Consider the following 20,182-nt stretch of genomic DNA (forward strand, 5'->3'; position numbering starts at 1 on the left):
ATTTTATAGTACAGTACCTGTTCGGATTGTTAGGTTTTGCTTGGTGTTTGTTTTCTCAGTGAGTCTCAGAGGCGACACCGCGTGCCGCCCCCTGCAGAGACGGATAATCTATGAACTGGACGCCGAAGCTTTTCGGTAACTCTTATTTTAGACAAAGACAGTAGACACTGGGCAAAGGGGGAACCAAGGATCTGCGTGCCTTAGGGGGTTGTGTATTGGTGTGGCTTCAGTTTCAGTTTCTTTAAGGGTCTCTTTATTATTTTTTTGGCTTGTATTATAATAGTAATCGTAATTATTACCGGATCAACAACGACATGTCCTTGTTCGACTTTTCTGCTTGCTGTTTATCATCGAAAATTGTTCGCATTTTGTTCTGTTTCTTTTCGTCTCTTTTTCGGTTTTGTTTAATTTACATTTATATAATTTACACATGCAGCAGTATAATATATGTTTATGTGGTTTTAACTTGTGTTTTGTAGCGCATATTACACAATGGCGCGATACATTCAGATATTGGTATGCATATCCAGCTCTTCGGTCTGCGACTCTGATAAATTCAAAGTGGTTAATAACATTTATATATATATATGTATATATTTTGTATGTAGGTATACATGTTGCTATATAATTCTCATAAATAATTGTAGCACGTTAATGTAATATGTATGTTTAAAACACTTAAATTGCGTAGGTTAATTAGATTTGCACAAAAAACCTTTAATAGGTATGCTCCATGTTCTCATCGTCCTGTGTCGGTGTGTTCGGTGTATTTTGTTTTGTATTCGCTTGATTCGCTTGATTGATTCATACATAACATATATGTACGTTTAATAATCATTTAACGCTTTCACTTTTTAATACATTTAGATATTAGTGGCCTCAGCCAGCATAATTTTTTGCTGGATTTTACCTTTTTTTTGTTTGCTTTTCTCAATGTATTTTTCGTATCTTGTTTGCTTAATAACACAAATCCTTGCCAAGTGGCTAAATAGATATATATTTCTGCGCGTGGCATATATTCTGTATACACATCGATATTGTTAAATGTTTCTCTTATCCGCTAAATGCCTCACTTAGTCAGATAATTATTACTCTTGGGTTTCCATTTCCCAAAAATGTATGAAAGCCTGCTCATGTTTTATTTGATTTGCTTACTCGATAGTTAATTGATTCTGACGGCAATCCGTATGTGGCTGCCGACCTCAACATGTATTTGATTCTGTATTTATTTGTATTTGTATGTTATCATCCGCGGACACCAAACTCAATATCTCTCGAACCGAAAAACCAAAAACACAGAGCTTTTAAGTTTGGTTGCCTGATTGATAAGTTCGTTCGCGTATCTCGTTCTGTAAGGGTCGTCGTCGTCGTTGCTCCTGGCTCTGTCCCTTGGCCCGGCGAGAGGTCAGTGTGTGGCCGCACTCCGATTTTATTTTAGAATCTCATTACGTAGGCCTATGACTAAGTTCCGTCCGATCGGTCAGTTGCAGTTGCTGGGTGGAGTCTGTGGTCAGGTTCAGCTGCTCGTCCGGATAGAGATGTGCGTATATACAGCCGTTTGTGGGGTGGTCTGGTCGGGTTGCGTGTGTTTAGGAACTCAAACCATTTTGTATGCGGTCCTTCTGGGTTCATGGCGTCCGTCGGTCGGGTCGGTCTATGGTAGGTGACGTCTCCTCATCCTCGTCTCTTCTGACCCCGGAGCTTGTTGGCCAGCAAACCGATCTGCCGCCGCCGCCCTTGAGGGAGTCCAGCCAAGTGACGGCCAGGGATTAGTTTAAGTCCGTCCCAACAGTCGGTCTTTATATCCTTGCTGTGATCTCAGCATGACAGCAAATAATTGTATTTACCTCGGTGCGGTTTTCATCGTCACATCTCACTTTCCTTAATTTTAAAATAATCAATTATAGTTGCCTTTGTTGCTTTTATATTTGTATATCTATGTTACACCATCAAAGAAATAGTTTGGGGAAATGATGAAATGCTTGGCTTGTGTGTACTCGCCCCGTACTTGGGGGGCTTTACACTCAATTAGATGCGACATTATCCAGTAGTGTAATAATGGAGAAGTCCGTTAGACAATTATGCATTAATATTATAATATTATATTAGTATTTAGTTGTTATGTGTAAGTTCCGTTCAATAATCTACGCATGGTTGTTGTTTTCTTCATCGATAATCGTTATACATTAATATGTAATGGTTATGGTTATGGTTATGTTATGTCGAAATATACATCAATAATTGCCTTTATATAATACGATATACATTACGTTTTAGTACACTTATTTAATTTGCTTCGTCGAACATTTGAATTGAAATTGTTGTAGCTTGTTACTTGTATTTAATTAACTTTGAAAAAACGTTGCGTCAAGTACTCGTAAATGAATCGAAAAACTCACTACTAAATATTTTGCTCTAAAAACAGTAATCGTTAATTATGCTCATATACTTGTATTCTTATTTAGTTTTGTTTCTTTCTACCACGTTAATAATTTTGCTTAGGTTTTCGCAAGCCCCAGTTGTTGTTCGGACTCGCCACAGTTATTGTAATATTGTTTCTCAGTTGCTTTTATTTGTTGTGTAGTGTGAGAGTAGTGTTTGTTACGTTCAAACAAAGAATATGTTAACAAAGAAGTCGTTTGCGTCGAGATAATAATTATTCGTTTCGTTTTCGTATTTGTTTGGTTTTGTTTTCTTGCTTAAGTTTAGCTGAAATGTATCTTATCTTTGTCGTCTTGGAATATTCGAACTACGATAACTCATTTTCATTACGGTTAAGTTCAACTGCTACGTAAAACTGTTAAGTATGGTATCTTTAATTAATTAATAATTTTCTTCATTTTTTTTTTTTAATATTTTCTCTGCTATTAGCAGCACTTGCACATCGTCCTCCTCAATCGAGTTGAGCTTATTTGCTTTGTATTTTTGAAGTTTTTCATGGTTTTGGTTCATCGTTTGGCCTAATCGAAGGTTGACTCTGCTTCTGCAGGTGTCGGATCACATCGCTGGTCACTTGTATCTTTGTGGCTATCCCCTGGGGTGTCTCGTGTAGCGTGTCATGCAGCCGAGGGACTAGCCTCCCGACCGCATAGTACCGTGTGATTCTCTGGATATATTTCGCTTTGTTCGTTTCCTGTTTGTCCGTTTGATTCGTTCGAGGGTCGTGCCTGAGTGGGATGTGTTTCTTGTGGTGATTAGTGTGTGTTTGTGTTGTGTTTAGTTTCCATTTCTGGCGATTCTAAACGGTTTCTCTTTTTTTTTTTTTTTTTGGATTTTTTAATTTTTTGTTCTCTCGGTAAGTTCAGTAGCTTGTTTGTGGCACATACTCCTAACCGCACACGCAGCCCCGACCTCCACCCGGTGGCCCAGTCCGCGGCCCGACCCTTAGCTGCCTTTTTGTTGGTCAGAGTGGATCGAAAATTTAGGGCCGGACGCCGATTGGCGGGAGGAGGAGGGAGCTGCGGTGCCATTTCTGACATTTTCATACTAATAAGTAGTGGGTAGATACTATAATATATATAACTTGCGGTGTATTCATCAACTGCGAAGGGCAAAAGTGTGGCCTAAGCTTAGGAGCGATTGATAATAACTGAGGAAATCCTGCTCTCTGGTTTCTTGACTTAGCACACGTACATATGGTCTGGTAAAACGATACTTGATTCAATAGCACACTCATGGTTAGCTAGATATACCATAGATAATGACATTCGCCGTAGCATGTATATGAATAATATAATTGTATACAAATATATTTGAAGAGTGCGGTTATAACCTTGTATAATTAATTGTCATACACATCAATAGGTTGCTCCTCACCAAACTCGTCCTTCCATGTCTTGTAAATATAGAGCTTTGTTAGGTACAAATTTTGCATTTCTCAGTGTTTCTCTGTAATATGTAATATGTATGTCTGTCTCCTGTATAGGCATATGTTCTGGTTTCAGTGTGGATTGGGTAGTGATGTCTGACCATGTCCAGTGTGGTGATTTGATTCTGTTCTGTTCGGTTCGGTTCGGTTAAGTCTGGCTTGGCATATGTATACCTTGTAGCTCGATTGTTGTCATTCGTCCGCTTTCCAAGCACATCGATAGAGTTTAACGTTGAATATGCCAATATCGGATATCGATTAGTGTACGCGTAAGTAAAATGCTCCATAATTGAATCAATGCTTAACACCTAGACATGTATATAAGTATAAGTATGTATTGTATGTAAATATTTCTTGTATATCCTTTAACACTCAAATATTCTATATGTATATATCGTGCGTTCTATAGTAGCTTGCACCACACATCGCCGCCGAGGCGCAGGGGTCCCGCCGCACGGACGCACTCCGGATCAGACGGGCTGGTGCATGCCCGGGGCAGCGTATCGCACCGGAGGACCCCCAACCCGGGGACCATGTGCTTCTCGGCGCTGGTGTACATAAACTGAGGAATAACGTTGCTCGTCAAAGCAACTACGATAACGGCCTACTACTGACAACCTTGTGAAGCCTTTTTCGAACCTTCCAAGTGCTCACTCCAACTCAAAGTCGAACTAAATTCGCTAACTAGAAACAACGAAAAGACCCCCGAAACGCTGCAACAATCATCTTTAACCTGAGGCTTAACCTTCAACCCGATCCTGGATCGGGCTGGATTACTTCGTCTTCGTCTGCTTCGCTGGTTTGGCCGGCGTCTTTTGCTCCGCGCCCTTCGACTCCTTCCGCTGAGCCTGATCCTTCGGCTGCTCCTTCTCCTTCTCCTTCTCCTTTTCCTTCTCCTTGGCCGCGGCTGCGGCTGCCTTGGAACTGCTTGTGGGCGCCTCCTCCTCGGCGGCCTCCTGCGCCTTATCCTCCTTGAGCGGTTCCTTGGTGGCGCTGCTGCTGGAATTGCTGGTGCCACCGCCCACAACGGGATCCTTGTCCAGTTCCCGCTTCTCGCCGGACGTATTCGCCGGCAGGGCCTTCAGGATGGCGTGCACCTCCTCGGCAACAGCCATCAGCACGAACTCAAACTGCTGGCGAGTGGCCACCACGCCCGCTCGCTGGTCGCGCAGATGCTCCAGGGTGGCGGCAATGTCTATCTCACGCGCACCCTTGTTCATCCGCTCCAGGACCAGGTCCAACAGGATGTAGGCACCAGTTCGGCCGCCTCCGGCGCTTCCGTGCACCACAATGGGGCAGGAGCGACGTCCTCGGTAGGATTTGTTCACCTTCCTGAGAAGTTAAATTAATTAAATTAAAAATAATTATGATATGATATATAATTGGTAAGAAATTTACAAAATTTATAAAATTAAAGAGTAAGAAATGTACAAGTTTGGGAACAACTTCCTTCTTGCTATTAAGAATTTTAATTTTTTGTGTCAAAGATCTTACCGCCTAAAGTCGAGCAGTGCCTTGGCCTGGACAGGCACTCCCATGTGCGGCCAGGACAGGAAGTGGAACTGGGTGACTGTTCGGGTTTCGCTGGTGCGCAGATTCTTCAGGTAGAAAGAACGTACGAGGTAATCATCGCACCAAATGTGTTCACTAACTAGGTGAACCTGTAATTCAAACAAATCAACCATTAATTAGATTTGTATATCTGTATAGCTATATATATTCTATATTTACCTCATAGATGTGATAGACCTCGGCACCTTCTTCCGGCCAGTAGCGCGCACAGGCCACCTCTCCGTTCTCCTGCAGTCGGCAGAGGGCCACGATGACAACGGCTCCCTGCTCCCAGATCATCTGCCAGAAGTGAGCCAGGGTCGACGGCAGTGGACCCTGGGCGGCCACATAGGCGGGGGCTCGTGGATCGTGATCGGTCTGTAAAAGTAGGTAAATTTTAGATAGAGGATATAGCTTTCTTAGAAGAGCTAGGATAAACTTACAATCGTTGAGGCATTTACATAGTCCAGTCCTTCCGCGTTGGCCAGATGATTAAGGACAACGCGAGAGTGATCGTACGGCAAAGGAGCTCCGGGTCTGTTCAGTCCCGCACACTGAGGCTGGGAGGCGGCCTCTCGAGCACTGGGCTCGGCTTCATAACGGCACAAGGCCTCCCATTCCCGCTGCAAGCGTCCCTTGTTCCGCAAGTGATCCTCCATGTAAGACTGTTGAGAGATTTCTTGTTATTAAGTCCGTTTTATAATACTTAAATTAATAAACTTACCAGCACCATGTGTCCTGTTGAAATGTCCATGTTCGTCAGGGCGGGCTCCTCGCTCCAGGACGAGGTGCTTGATCGCGAAGATGGTGGTCGGCCTTCGTTCTCCTTGCTCAACGAGGTAATCCTTCCACTGTGCGCTGGCTCGTTGGAGCCACCGGTTGCACCACCGCCCGAGTTGCCGCCGCTGCCGTTGCCCGACTTACCGGCCATCCGGGCACGGCAGAGTTCCTGGTAATCCTTGCTGCAGGTCTCCGCTCCCGCAATGCCCGACTGCAGACCGCCCAGCTTATCCCGCTTGCGGTCGTGCCGCTTGATCAGGATCAAGGTGACGAAGATCACGATCACAGCGGCGGCACCAGCGCCGGCGAACATGTAGGCCATGATGTGGGTCACATCCGGTCCTTGCTCGGCCAGCTCAATGCGGGATGACGAGACACTCGGGTCCTGCAGGTCCTTGATCACGTCACCAACGCCGGCATGCAGCACATAGAACCCGACGCGTCGCTGAATGTTGTTCTTGACGCCGCGGTTCTCGTTGATGGTCCTTGCCACATCGCCGGCGGTCTTGCGCTCGGGGTTGTTTGAGTTCACCCGGAAGCTGACTTCGTGTTGTTGAACGCTGGAGGATTGAGAGGAGAGCTTGGTTAATGCTGAACTGACAAGATGTAGAGGTAGCTTAAGAGGGACTCACGTTAAATAAGAAAAGTATCCCTGCATGTGTAGTATTTGCTCCAGCTCCTTCATGATGCGCTGCCCATCGTTCCAACTGTCAATTCTGCAGGCACAAAAAATATAATTAATTCTGAAATAATTGGAGGGAAGACCCCCAGGTGGACTTACGGGTTCTTAACGAACACATGCACATATTCAGTGTCAACGGTGTGCGGCGCATGATCCTCGGCCGAGTGCTGCTGCTTCATGACCTTCTTCTTCTTGTGAGCCTCGTCGTCCTCGGCACTGCCCTTGATGTGTGCGGGCAGCACCTCCTTGTTGCCATTGCCGTCCGGCTTGCGTGTTCCCGCCTTGTCCGTTTCCAGCTGGTTGCTCAGTTCGGAGGAGCCAGGGGATGGTGGTCCCAGCAGTGGGCCAGGCTTCTTCACATCGAGTCGCTCGTGGCGGGCAAAGCCCAGCATGTTGGCGAGGAGCGATTGCTTTACATTCTCCGGCTCATCAGCCTGCATGCCATCCGCGTCTGGTCCGTACTGGGGTGGCATCACGAGCAGTCCCCCCTCGGTATAGACCCGTTGGCTGTTCGCCTGCCGGGGGAAACTGTTGGAGGCCAGCATCGCCTCCTCCTCGAGGGGAGTCAGCGAATTGCGTAACAAGCCCGACTCGAACGCCAGTTCCTGTTGCTGGGCATCCACCTCGTTCGGATCCAGCTGGCTAAATGCCGGAGGACGTCGCTTGGCCAGCTCGGGAGTGGAATCTACTTCGGGTTCAGCATGTCGGAAGCTTAATAGCGGTTCCTGCTCCAATCCCTGTTCGCCGGCCAATTCGCGGAAGAAGGAACGCTTCGGTTGCTCGTTCTCCACCTCGCCCAGACCCAGTCCGCCCCTCGAGCCACCCCTGGCCCGTTTGTACGGGGCGAAGTTGTCCGGAAAGTAGAGCTCACTGGACTCGTTCACCTCCTCTGGCGGCACATAGACTGGGGCCTTGGCCTGCTCCTGCTCCTGCTGTTCCTGCTGCTGCTTCAGCTCCTTCAGCTCGCGCTGCTGCTGCTGCTCCACGATGGCCTCCAGCTGGTCCATGGCATTCGCCGGCGCCGGCGTCTTCCGCTGGTAGGGCTGAGGATCGGGCTCGGAGGCGGCCAGAATCTGATACAATTCCAGCCGATTCTGCTGCTCTGCTCGGCGGTCAGCATCCTGCTCCGCCTGTCGCAGCTCCTGCTCGCGCTCGATCCTCTGACGCTCAGTCTCCAGGAAGGTGTCCATAATGCTCGGCACGTCCACCTGAGCACCCTGTCCGTGTCCATGTCCGTTCCCCTTGCCAAAGTGCTCCAGCTCCCCGGGATCGTGGCGCAAAGGCCGGCGATCCTGCAGCATCCGATTGAGGTATATGTCGTTGGCATCGTTTTCCCGCACCTGCTTCTTCCTTAGCGAAGGATAGAACTGCGCCTGACTGGGCTGCTCGTAGTAATCGAGTTCGGTTTCCGGTTCCGGCGGCGTGAAGCGCACATAGGCCATGGCACTGGCCGGATCCCCGAACTCCGGCGGAGCTGGCGCCAGGTTGGCGCACAGGTTCGGTGGAAGCTGCTGCTGGCGCTGGAGCGAGAAGAGGGATCCCTGGATGCGGCACTGGACGTACGGATGGTCCCAGCCTAGGCCGGCGCCCTGAAGCTCCTCCAGCATGGTGGCCAGCACACGAGACTGTTCCTCGGTGAGAGGTGTCCTGCGAAAAAAAAGAACCACAGTTAATAAGGACTAACAATTTGTATTGGAATTAAAAGCGATAATTACTTCTCAATGTCCTCAACGTCGACACCGGTTGTTGGAATGCACTTTCCGAAGATGTTGTCTGGCAATTAAAAAAGAAATCAATAAGATTTTTAGATTATACAAATATTTCATCCCCCTCAAGCGAAACTTAAGGCATTTGCAGCTGTTTGGGAACAGCTTTTCATTGTATTTGAGTTTCTCAACCGAAAAACTTTTGTTTGCTTTAAAACTTAAGATTGAATTTATTCAGCAACTTCTGGGAACTATTTAACTTTTGCTACCAAAAAACTTTCACTTGACTGTGGAACTTTAATGAATAATTCTTCAATTTTCTTTCAAAATAAAGCCCCCAAGAATCTTGTTAAAAATTCATAAGTTGCTTAAAATACATTATTGTTTTATTTTTGGTACTCTTATTGAAAGATTTTAAGTGTTCAGCAATTTCTGTGGCATGCCTGAGCTGTACTTCAAGAGCTTCCAAACAGGATTATTCACTCAACATTTAACATATATCTTTACTCTCTGGAACTATATTTTCTCATTGTCTGGCTCACAAGTTAATTTGTTTACATCCCCTGCACAGCTTTAATTGAGCCTGGCCAGAATGTATGCTCTCATTTTATTTACCCTGCCTCGCCCCTGTCATCATTCGCCCCGTTATTAATAGGGCGTGTAGCTGCATCAATGACACTAGTCTTACAATGGTTCGTCCGTTCGTCGGTTCGTTCCTCCGGGATCCCCTGGTCCTTCGGTATCGTCAGCACCTTTTGTTTTCATTGTGATTTACGGGCATTTAAATGCATATCCTTGCGGCTTGTCTCGGGCGTAATTTGCATAATGCAAATGCTTCTCATGCGGACGGAACCGTGACTGCGGCGGCCACTGCCAGTGCACTGGCACGGGGATTGCACTCCGCCGCACACACACACACACATGTGTGGGTCACTCCCCCCACTCGCCCTCCGGCCACCCCTTTTGAGGTCAACCATTTCTGCGCAATTTTCGCCATTTTTCGCAACGTTATTCCGTCTGCAGCTGCTTTTCCAATTGTTCTCTAGCAGTCCTCCGCCTCCTCCACTCGTCGTGCTTACATAAGTAATTGAGTGTGTTTTCGATAATGCACTGGCACGGCATCACTTCCTCCTCTTCACCGACTCTGCCCTCCTAGTTTTCCACACTTTGTTTCGGTGTCGTTTGTATGAACTCTCGCCTGGCATTGAAGAGCTCTGCAAATACGAATAATATGCCCTGGGCCAGAGTTCAGCTTGCCCAACCCAGCCCGATCCTTCCCTTTTTTTCTCTAGTTCCCACAACTCCCTGCCCGGTGACCCACAAAGTGGATTTTGCCCAAAGATGCATTTCGGCAACAGCACTGGAGGGAATGGCAGCGGAAATCGACGGCGAGGGCTTCCATTGTACTTATTTGGGGTTTAGAGTGCTTAAAGCAATTGAAGGCAGGCCAATGGCAATGCAAGGGGATATTAGGAACTAAGCCTCATATTTAAATTAATTATAAGCCAGAAAATAACTCCTGTTGTAATCTTTCTTTGTAAATAATATAGTACCAGGGATGTTTTAGAAATTACTAGGTTTTTAAAACCTTTAAAAATTAGTCACAAGTATGGAAAAATGCATCACAAATGCAAAACTCAGTGTTAATTTAATTTCTACGTTTTGTAATTTTTAGGCATTTTTAAAACCTTTTTTAAGGGATTTAAATATCCTTTAATAATATATTTTTAATGTCACCCAATTTTAGTTTTAATTACCACGCGATTGCCTTTACTATCATTTTATACTTTTCACCCTTGAGGGTCTCAGTTAATTAACTCTTCAGGAAAATCAACAAGAAAATGTTGGTTTTATGTATGCAAAGGTTTTTTAAGGTTTTAAACTGTTCAACATAAAATTGAGAAACTTTATTCGTTTAAAAACTGAGGCTTGTAGAATTTTAACCCCCAATCTTAATTAAAAATGAAAGGTAGTGTATAAATCTATGTAAATGATAATTATTTGTCCTATTTAAAGCATATTTTGTTTCACGAAAAAGGGCGTAACTTTAAAGAAAACGTTCATTAATTTCCCCATTAATTCAGACGCCTCAGAAAATGAAATAAACACTAATGAACGCTTAGGCATACTTAATACATTTAGTGAATATTATTGGGCTTCCTCTCGCACTTCACACTTCCGGAAGACGGACTATCATGCTAATCCCTGCTTTTAGTTGGTAAATTGAATTCCCAGAAGCAGGCCCTCCCTTGTTCCATCGATAACCACAATCTGGGGCTTAAGTCCATCTTAACCGGGTGTCGCTGTGTTATCGCATACTCACCATCGTAGCAGACCTCGGAGTGCGGTATGCATAGCGTCCTAACAAACTGGCAGCCTGCAAGAAAAAATAGGAAGGGAAAGTCGTTGGTTAGTACATGAAAGAGTTGTTTAGCCATCACCATTATGAGGGGGTAAGTGGAGAGCTGAGCTGACTCTGAGCGGACTCTCAGTTGAGACATAATGATGTGGTAAGAGCCAAATCAGCATTACGGCGCTAAGCAGGCTCCTGACACCCAACCACCCACCCCACCTACCCCGATCCACCAGACACCTCCACTTTTGGCCCCAAGCCTCCACCATTGGCGCTTTTACTGGTGGTGTCATGTGTCGCTTGCCTGACTCTTGGCTAAATAAACGCTTTTTATGAGCATGTCGCACATGGCTAGCACGCACACACAACGAACGCTTTTCTGCCGACAGGCGAAGACAACTACAAATTCCTGGCCCAGAGGATGCCCGAAAATACGGCCGAGAGAGAGAGAGTGGGTGTCCCCTTCCGCCACTCCTCCTAGTTGTTAGTCAAATGTCTGTTTGGCGTGCCTCCGTGTGTGTGACGTCAACAAGAAGACCCGCATCGCTCCGGGAATTTGCCACTGAAAAATGTGCCCTCCTCCTCCTTGTCCGGGACAAGGTCTAGCATCATGTGTAACGCACGTCCGCCTCCTGCTGTCCCGCTGCCCTGCTCCACATTCCACCCACGCCCAAAATAGCGTCACTTTGGAACTTTGTTGTCAACAGTTTTCGTGGTCTTTGCCTGGCTTTAACTTTGGCCCGTGACAGCCGGAAAAAGGCGACGACGCTTCGACATTCGTTGGCCATTAATTAAGCCAAAGTAATTTCGCTTTTCTGGCAAAGCCGCCGCCCTCTCTGCGACACGACCCCTAAAAGCCGCATTTCTTCTGGCTGTTTTGTTTTTTAATTGCTGAAAAATTGCAGGCCCCCGGTTAAAAAGGGCAGCTTGAATTAATCCCAGCGGACTGAGGCACCCACAGCCGGGCTTCTCGTGATAAGCGCCTTATGAATGATGGCCACGAAACCAGAAATTAAGTAACTTCCCGCAAAAGAGTTCCTTTTGAAAAGAAGAGAGGACCTCTCATAATAAATTCATCATCAGACAGATGAAAAGGTCTGAGAGGGACTGTCAGCACAAGTGGCGGAAATGTCAATTACTTGGACAGAAAGCCGTAGAGAGTCAGCCAAGAAGAGATGACTGACAGAGTCATCCACATAATTCTTAATATAAAAACAGCAAAGCAGAAAAATGCACGCCACCACCTTTTGGTCTGTCCTAATGGCTCTTCTGGAAGTGCGAAAAACTTGAGTTTTATTCTCTGTGTAGTTAGCAGCCAAGTGGCCACATTGTTTGACCATACGCCACAGTGTCGAGCTTTTTCCAAAGACCTCTCTATCCGCCATGTCCTTTCGGCATTGTCGAGTCGACAGATTGAAGTGCACTCCCAGGGCAGAGCAAGCACCATAAACGCTCACTTTGTCTCCTTTTCACCATGGCTCCGGCTCCGATTCAATTCTGGTCCTGCGGCTGCTCCAGTTTCTGCCCTTACCCCGGCTCTGCTGTGAAAACAGTCAATAAATGTGGCGACAGAAGCCGTCTGTCAATTATCAATAGGCCAACAGAGACGTGACCTGCATCATGACGGGAAAACTGGGGCAAAAATAGAAACTAATTAAATGAGATGCCCCAGCAATTTTGCGGCAAGTGCGCGGTCAAATTGTGACGGCGGGCAGGAGTCAGCGAGTGCCTTTTCCCGCACTCTAGCACTCTGTTTTCTCTGTCAACAACAACGAGAACCAATCGTCATGGGGGATCTGGAGTCTCTTGGGAGGGTCGCAGACTTGTCTCATAAATATGCCGCCTCATGGCCGTTGCCGTCTCTCGTTTATTTCCCTTTCAGCCAACTGATAAGGCCACGGGACGTATGCGCAATATGCCGACGCCGTTACCTGCCACATTCATGGGGCCAGTTTAACAGCCTCGTTGAGCCATGCAAATGCGCAAAGGGGCATTGCAACGCATCGAGTGGGGCAATAAAAATAAAAGAGGTCCTGCGCCGGCAGACTGCAACCTGCGAATCGAGGCTAAAAGCTTTTACGGCAGCAAAATCCCCGTCGGGCAGTTATCTCTTCGACATTTGCCTGCCGCCCTCGGCTCTCCTCGTCTCCGGATGGTGATGCAACTATTATTTATGGCGGATTCGATTTTCTACGCAGGGGAATGAAAAGCAAGGACCTCGCCGACCACAACGAGGAAATTGCAAAGCTGGCCGCCTGCATTCGTCGGGATTGGCAATCAACAAATCAAAATCTGTGATGTTGGAGGGGCAGCAATCGTTCTTTTGTGCTGCTCACAGTTGATTGATAAGTTTGCGGTTTGTCGATTCCTACTTGATTGGAGGGTGCCCCAGCTCCCAGCTCCCAGCTCCCAGCTTCTAGTCCCAGTTGGGAAATCCTTGCCGGCCTAAATTATGCCACAGCCTGAAGACCGAGCAAACAGAGCGAGAGCTAGAGAGAGGGAGACGCAACAATTTAATAAATTTTCCGCTCCAAGGCAAAATTGAAAATTCCGGACGCACTCCCGCACCCACACCCGCACCCACGCCCCCGATGCGGTTGCCTTGGACGCAGCAGCAGCGTTTTGATTGATGTCCACCAGCACACCGCACATATTTAAGAGGAAGCTCCTTGGGTGGGCATCCCTCCACCCCCGGCTGTTTACTTATGTATGTGACTCGCTGGGAGCCCGGTGGTGAGGCTTCCAGGTCCTTCTGCTGTTTGCTTTTGGGTCAAGGCATTAAAAAAAAAAGATTTTCATTTCATAACGACATTTTTTCTCCTGTCAGCTGGCCAGCCAGGACGCAGCCACAACGCACAACACACGAGCGCAAACACAGCCTCGGCACGTGTGGCCCGGACAACGTGTGGTATGTGCAATATGCGGAGGCGAGCGCTGAGAGCGTTGAGAGCGTCTTTAAGGACAATAACGAATGTCCGCACGTTGATTACGTGTGGCATTTACCTCAGCAGCAGGAGCTGCTGCCACTTTGGCATGAAGGTGTGCAAACAAACATTTCCTGCGATTCTAAAAAGTTTGACTTGCAGGAGGATACGGTTGGTGGTTTGTTATATGTAAACAAGGAATGGATCGAAGCGCTAAATTAACAAACGTAGCTACGTTTGGTGGAATGTGTAAAGAGCAACGAGTAACGATGTATTCGTCTCCGAATTGAGTGAAAATTTAAAGACCATAACCTCACAGTATATTCAAAAACACATCTTTTAAGGATTATTTCATCAAAGGAAATATTTTCGCATTAATTTCGTTATCAACAAAGTTAAAATCAAAAGAGAACAATGTTGTACAAGCCCAAAACTGGCGTTTAAAACGCAATTACCCCACAACACACAGGCGAATGTTGTGAAACATTCTCATAAAAACATGGAAAACAAGACAAATTTTCTTTTGGCTTTTGGATAAAAAAGATGCGTTAAAGTCGTCCCATCCCGCTTCCCTTCGTCCACAATGCTCGCTGGCGGCGATTCAGGGGGAAAGCGTCGAAAGGACGTGCCAATGCCGGGGCGAACAAGGCGAACAACTGTCAGGGAGGCGGCGGCACAAAGGAAATAAATAATAACAAAGGACATTAATCATGACAACGACAGGGTGACACAAGGAGGAGGAGAAGGAGGCGGAGCACGGCCAATGGCAAAGCAAACATGATGCAAGTGTTCCGCACAGCTCGTTAAAGGGCAGCATAACAAGTACACAGAAGGCAGTGCCAGGACTCTCCCCGCAGCGGAGGTCCTGTCACGGGAAAAGTAGTAACCCGGACACAGAGGCAGCGGCAGGCCTTGGCGCCTGTTTATGCATTAAAGTCGCTCTTTTGCCTACTTGACTTGCTAAGCATTTAATGCCTTCGCACACACATGCTCCGTGCAAAGCAAACAGGGAAACAAACCCGTAAAAGGCACGGACGGAGGATGCAGTACCTCAGCCTCCTCCGCCATAAAGCTTTTTTTCCATAGCTTAGTTGCAGCTGCAAAAGTTGTCGCTGCTTTGCAGCTTTATTAAGTGTAAATAACCGCCGGCATTTCACAGCAGCTCCAGCCCGCCAGCCACATTCCTTTGAGTGGGGCATTCCTCATGACAGAACAGCGCAGCCCACAGACGGAAAAAACAAAGTTTTGCGAACTAAAAAATATAAACAGTAATTCAAGGCACAATCTACTGTCACAAGAAGATGATATTTGTTGGCTTGAGTCCTTTGAAGGTCCTTGAATCTTTCGTATAACTTGCTTAAGCATGAAATAAATCTAATTGGCAACCAATTTCAATATCTTAATTATGAAAACATGTAAATAAAATACATAGTTTCAAATAAAGTATATATTTTTCGGGAACATTAATCCTTAATTTAGCTTTAGGCTGTAGGTTTCATTTCGTTTGACTTTAAAAAGTTAATCAAATGCAAAAAGGACTTTAATTAGTGTCCATTCATTTTTCTGTGTGTGGTCTCCTCCAACATGTTGCTGCCACTCTGAGCAGTTTTTCATTTTCTCTCTGACGCCGCCGGCGGCTCCTTGATTTATGCAAACTCATTTTATTCATAAATTTTAAACACGTTTGACGTCGTTGGCCGGGGGCTATGAAATTTTGGTGCCGCGAGGCGAGGATGAGGGTGCTGGGGTTCTGCCATGCCAACTGTCTCTGCTCCTGCTCATGACCCGGTCCCCGGGTCTCCCCCTGCTCCTGCACTCACTGCTGCTCTTTGCCCCCGTTCCTGCCTTTAGTCCTGCTCCTGCCTGAATGCGGGTTCGTTGATTTATCTAGCCACATTTCTAAACAAATATTTTTGGCCTCTTCCTGGCAACCGACGACGCCAGTGACCCACACAAATTTGGCACGCAATTAGGCGGACTCCGGCTCTGTTCTTCCTCGCCCACTCGAAACGAACGTCCAGCATAAATATAAACTTTTTATGGCAGCCACTTGGACGCCTGCTCATCCTGGGCCTAGGGCAGGACTAATAAATTGAGTGCCACTTCTGGACGGGCTGGAAGATAAAGCGCTGGAGGGCAGAAAGGATGAGGAATTCGAGCTTTAGTCTAGGTCTGTGTAGGCAAAGGAAACGTTTATACATATATATAAACAGTTCATCCAAGGAAAAGCGACTGCCGGATGTCAACAGTGTTCAAATATGTGTCAAGTACCTGTCGAAAAATTGTTTGTTTATCGGAAGCAAGATATGAAAGATGGGAAAACCAGAAGGCATATATAGAGATACAGACCAACAAAATATTGACATGTGGAAAGATACTTTCGAAGGCAAATCAAGCTCAAAGTGTAGTTATTTGTATTTATTTTTGATTATTTGTCTGCTGCTATGCAAAATGAATCCTTGTAGAGAGGGAGACCTTGGCATTCTGGACAGTAATTAAAAAATCACTCAAAATAGCTAACCATTCCACTTTTTCCAAGGACCCTGAGATGCCTGGCCTTCAAATTCAAATGAATTTCGTTCTCTCCTCTGGCGACGTCTGTGGTGATGACAAATTTCAAGTGAAATTCCTAACGAAGTTGCTTGTCTCATTACCAGGGATCTGTTGTCGGCTTGGTCATCGCCTCAAATTACACTCAGAAACGTGCGGATACATCTCTCAGTTTCACGAGGGCTTTTCAATTTAAAATGAAAAGCTGGTCTTAGATATCTTGCCTGCATTTAAATTTATTTATTTTCAGCTCAATGCATGATGAAGTAGTTTTACCTACAAAATGGTGTGCTTTCTTTTGCTAGCCAAAAACAGAGCACGAGGACAGCAGGACATCAATTTTGCATTTCATTCATGAGGTCCTTTGAATGCCATCACCTTCTCTCTCTCTCCCTCCCTGGCTGCTGCTGCGCTCTCTGTGCGATTTATTAGAAATTCCGTTTCCAAAGTGACCTGCAATGGACCTACTGCAGCAGCTATGGTGAGACCTCCAACGCATTCTTCTTCCAGGACCAAAACTGAAATGAAATTGGCACCGGCAGGCAGCCTGCCTGGTTAAGAGGGGAGGAGGCGCACAATCGAAAACGCATTTGTACCCAAATCCGAAGCTAGACCGAAATTTCAAATATGATGACTGATTGCTAGCCTAGGGCGAACACAGGTTGCAGCTCCTGAGGAGAGATGCACCTCATCCTTTGGCCCGTTACATTTTGCAAGTCAGCAGAGTGCAGCCAATAGCATCGCCCCCTCATTTCGCATGGATTTATGCCAAATATGCAGAAATGATCTAACCGAGTTCCAATCCCATGCAAATCCCAGGCAATTGGCTTGATGAGAATCCCGCCTTTGGTAACCGGAGCACACGCCGAATAAAATAAATAAAATAAATTGTTAAACGCCCGCCGCCTTGCAGGGGCGAATCAAATTTACGATGCGATCAAATTGATTTAATTAAATGCAAATAAGTTGTAGCCACTGTGCGCCTCAATGGATTTAATGTGCAATTACTTTTCCAATTTGCCATAAAAGAATACACACACAAATCTTGATTGCTTATTATTTGGGGCACATCTTTCACCATTTCCCGGTCTCAGTCTCTCTACTTGTTCCTCTCCGGTTCTTTGGTTTTCATTAATGTTTACGCGCGGGGTCCCGCTTCCACCTCCCGCCCAACCGACCGAGGGGCGCAGCCGTGTGACGTACGGCACGAATCGCGAACTAGATAGACGCGTTAGAAGGACAGACGAAATGTACGAGGAAACATTAGGAGATAATATAATAAACTATAAATATATAAATAAATAAAAACACATGCAAAATAATGATCTAATAATAAAAATATATAACCATAACCATAATTTAATAAATATACAAAATATAAAAAATAAAAAAAAAAAAAATAAAAAAAAATAAAAAGAAAAACGCATGCAAAATAAGTGCTACTCTACGAGATAACTACTACAAGTCATGCAAGAATAAATAAATAGGTAAAATAAAAAGAAACGCATGCAAAATTAGACTACGGTGCTACACTACGAGCTAACTCTACAAGTATTAAGGTTTTTAGGCAGCTTTTAATTTGCGTTCATTAACAGGGAGAGGGGGACGGAGGACTGTCGGCAAAATCGAAGGATGGGCCTAGTGGCCCACAGGATTCGCTCATGAATTTTCATTAATTTGCGCAAAGTTGTCGTCCTGCCGCCGACGCTGTTTGTGTTGCTGTTGTGCATGAAAAATTCATTAGATTTTTTGCATAAATTATGGTCGGGCCAAGATAGGCGAGGAGTCGGGGCCGAAAAACCAACTGGAAAATGTTCTCTAAACTTTCCCAGAGAACATTTGGCTGACAAAATCGCGAGGAACGAAACTTAGGTCAAATATTTGACACTCCAAAAGTTTCCACCTGATGGAGAGGCCCAGGAGAGCATTTAAACGACATAAAACAGAAAATTAAATTTGACCCACTTAGCTGTGGTGTATTAATTTAAATTAGCGTGGAAAATTAATGTTTTAGCTGTCGTTTAAAGGCAATAATTATTTAATTTTTTCATAGTTAACTATTTATATTTCGTAATTTGGACAGATATTCGGGGGTTGCAAAAATACAAAAAAAAAAATACAATACAAAATTTAAGCATTCCCAGGAATATATGCAGTATCTCTGATCAATTCTGAGCGGGTTTTAGCTTCCCGCCATGGTGGTTCGTCGCTGAATGCGGGGTGCAGACTGAGAAGAGGAGGCGGAACAAGACATGGGAGCTGCCACTTTAAGGGCAGGACATTTGCTGGTTTTCAGCTCCGAATCCACCTCTACGCTGAGAGCACTCTGATTCACAATGGTTTTCCTGAGCGTGGAAGGAGCTTTTGGAGAGGATGGAGTGGACTTCATATTTACGGCAATAATGTCGCTTTCGGAGGACTCTTGCTCCTCTGCAGTGGATTCCGAATCAGAATCCTCTTCGTCACTGCTTAATTCCGTTTCATCGGAATCGGAGTCATCGTCGGACTCGCTATCCAAATCAGAATTGGAATCAGAATCACTATCACTATCACCTTTCTCGACTCCGTCCTCATTCTCGTCATCGTCCTGGCTTTCATCGCTGTCCTGAATGTGGATATTCAAATTCATATATTCATTGAGCTTTCTGCGCTGCTCCTTTAGGGACATGCACATCTGCTTTTCCTGGTCATAGAGCTGGTTTACCAGGGCCAACAGACGCTTACAAGTGAGATCTTTCGGCTTTTTGTCGTCGCTTATGGTGGGTAAGGTATCACTTTCCATAGGACTTCCTCCATTGTTTGTTAAGGTTCTTGCATTTAATTCTTCCTGGGACATTTTGAGTGTTTTATCGCCAAAAATTTGAATTATAATACTAGGAATTTGGTAATTAGTATCACAAGGATTTAGCAGCAGTATGAATATATTGATTTCTAAATAAATATGAAACTTTTATTTCACTGCCTACCTTTTAAAGTGATGAAGTAATAGTTGCCATAATATTATAAATTATTATACATTTATTATAAATAATAACTAAATACGTTTGCAATAAAGATAAATATGCTTTTAACACTTTTGATTTGAATATTAGTAAATAATCAAAGCTTAAACCAGATTCATAAATCAAAGGAGAGAATTGTAAATTGCGCACTTTTATCACTTTCAATTTCGAGTTCAGCAAATTGAAGCAATGATATTTTATGTGCGACCTTAATTTGCTGTGCGGCCCACCATCAGAATCAATTACTGTAGAGCCACAAAGTAAGCACATCGCAGGTGGGGCCATTTATTTGTGCGGTCTCCGGCAGATAAATCAAATCATTAGCTCGGGGTCACTGAAGCTGGTAGGTACATGGGTCAATGGGTGACTGGGTGAGGGTGTGGGTGTAAAAGTAGGGTTTGGGGTGTGGGGTGTATTAATGCCAAATTAGAGACGCCCAATGGAGCGTGATTACGCGCAGGCAAAATATCGCACAGAACACATAAATACACATTTGCGTTGTTTGGTGCGTACGGGAAAACGCTTATTTGCGTATGCGTGGCACATAAAAATCCAGTTCTTATTAAATTTCCGCACGCCTACGCACATGTCCTAGGCCTTGATGTGGGGATAACCCAGAGATTCGGCAGCCCGTCACCCTTAACCCGCGGCAGTCGGCAGTTGGGAGCAGCTGTTGGGGGTGGTTCTTGCCATTTGCTCAATGAATTTTGCATGTTTTTGTCGTCGGCCCCAAAGAGAGGGAGGTCGCCCATGTGCGTATGTTTTT

The 20,182-nt window shown here is 45.4% G+C and overlaps 2 protein-coding genes across 5 annotated transcripts in view; both read right to left on the reverse strand.

The window, feature by feature from the left end:
* Positions 1 to 230: 230 nt before the first annotated feature.
* IA-2 (tyrosine phosphatase IA-2) overlaps positions 231 to 20,182 on the reverse strand; it is a 42,726-nt gene continuing 22,774 nt past the window's right edge. For all 4 annotated transcript variants that reach the window (XM_017170697.3, XM_017170699.3, XM_017170696.3 and 1 more), the window contains 9 exons: positions 10,911 to 10,964; positions 8,597 to 8,654; positions 6,981 to 8,528; positions 6,832 to 6,915; positions 6,144 to 6,759; positions 5,863 to 6,084; positions 5,600 to 5,797; positions 5,363 to 5,529; positions 231 to 5,200 (listed from right to left, as the gene is read on the reverse strand). In XM_017170697.3, coding sequence (XP_017026186.1) covers positions 4,642 to 5,200; positions 5,363 to 5,529; positions 5,600 to 5,797; positions 5,863 to 6,084; positions 6,144 to 6,759; positions 6,832 to 6,915; positions 6,981 to 8,528; positions 8,597 to 8,654; positions 10,911 to 10,964 — 3,506 coding nt within the window. In that variant the 3' untranslated portion in view covers positions 231 to 4,641. The remainder of the gene's footprint in view (positions 5,201 to 5,362; positions 5,530 to 5,599; positions 5,798 to 5,862; positions 6,085 to 6,143; positions 6,760 to 6,831; positions 6,916 to 6,980; positions 8,529 to 8,596; positions 8,655 to 10,910; positions 10,965 to 20,182) is intronic.
* Positions 18,489 to 19,359, reverse strand: LOC108077402 (bifunctional lysine-specific demethylase and histidyl-hydroxylase NO66). The gene has a single exon (XM_017170701.3). The coding sequence runs from the start codon at positions 19,248 to 19,250 to the stop codon at positions 18,597 to 18,599; it is 654 nt and encodes a 217-aa protein (XP_017026190.1). The 5' UTR covers positions 19,251 to 19,359; the 3' UTR covers positions 18,489 to 18,596.

The sequence above is a fragment of the Drosophila kikkawai genome, chromosome 2L (assembly GCF_030179895.1).
Source record: "Drosophila kikkawai strain 14028-0561.14 chromosome 2L, DkikHiC1v2, whole genome shotgun sequence".
NCBI lineage: Eukaryota > Metazoa > Arthropoda > Insecta > Diptera > Drosophilidae > Drosophila > Drosophila kikkawai.

Bases quoted from the DNA above. Each gene is read 5' to 3' on its own strand.
- LOC108077402 (XM_017170701.3), bottom strand. From the start codon at position 19,250: ATGTCCCAGGAAGAATTAAATGCAAGAACCTTAACAAACAATGGAGGA.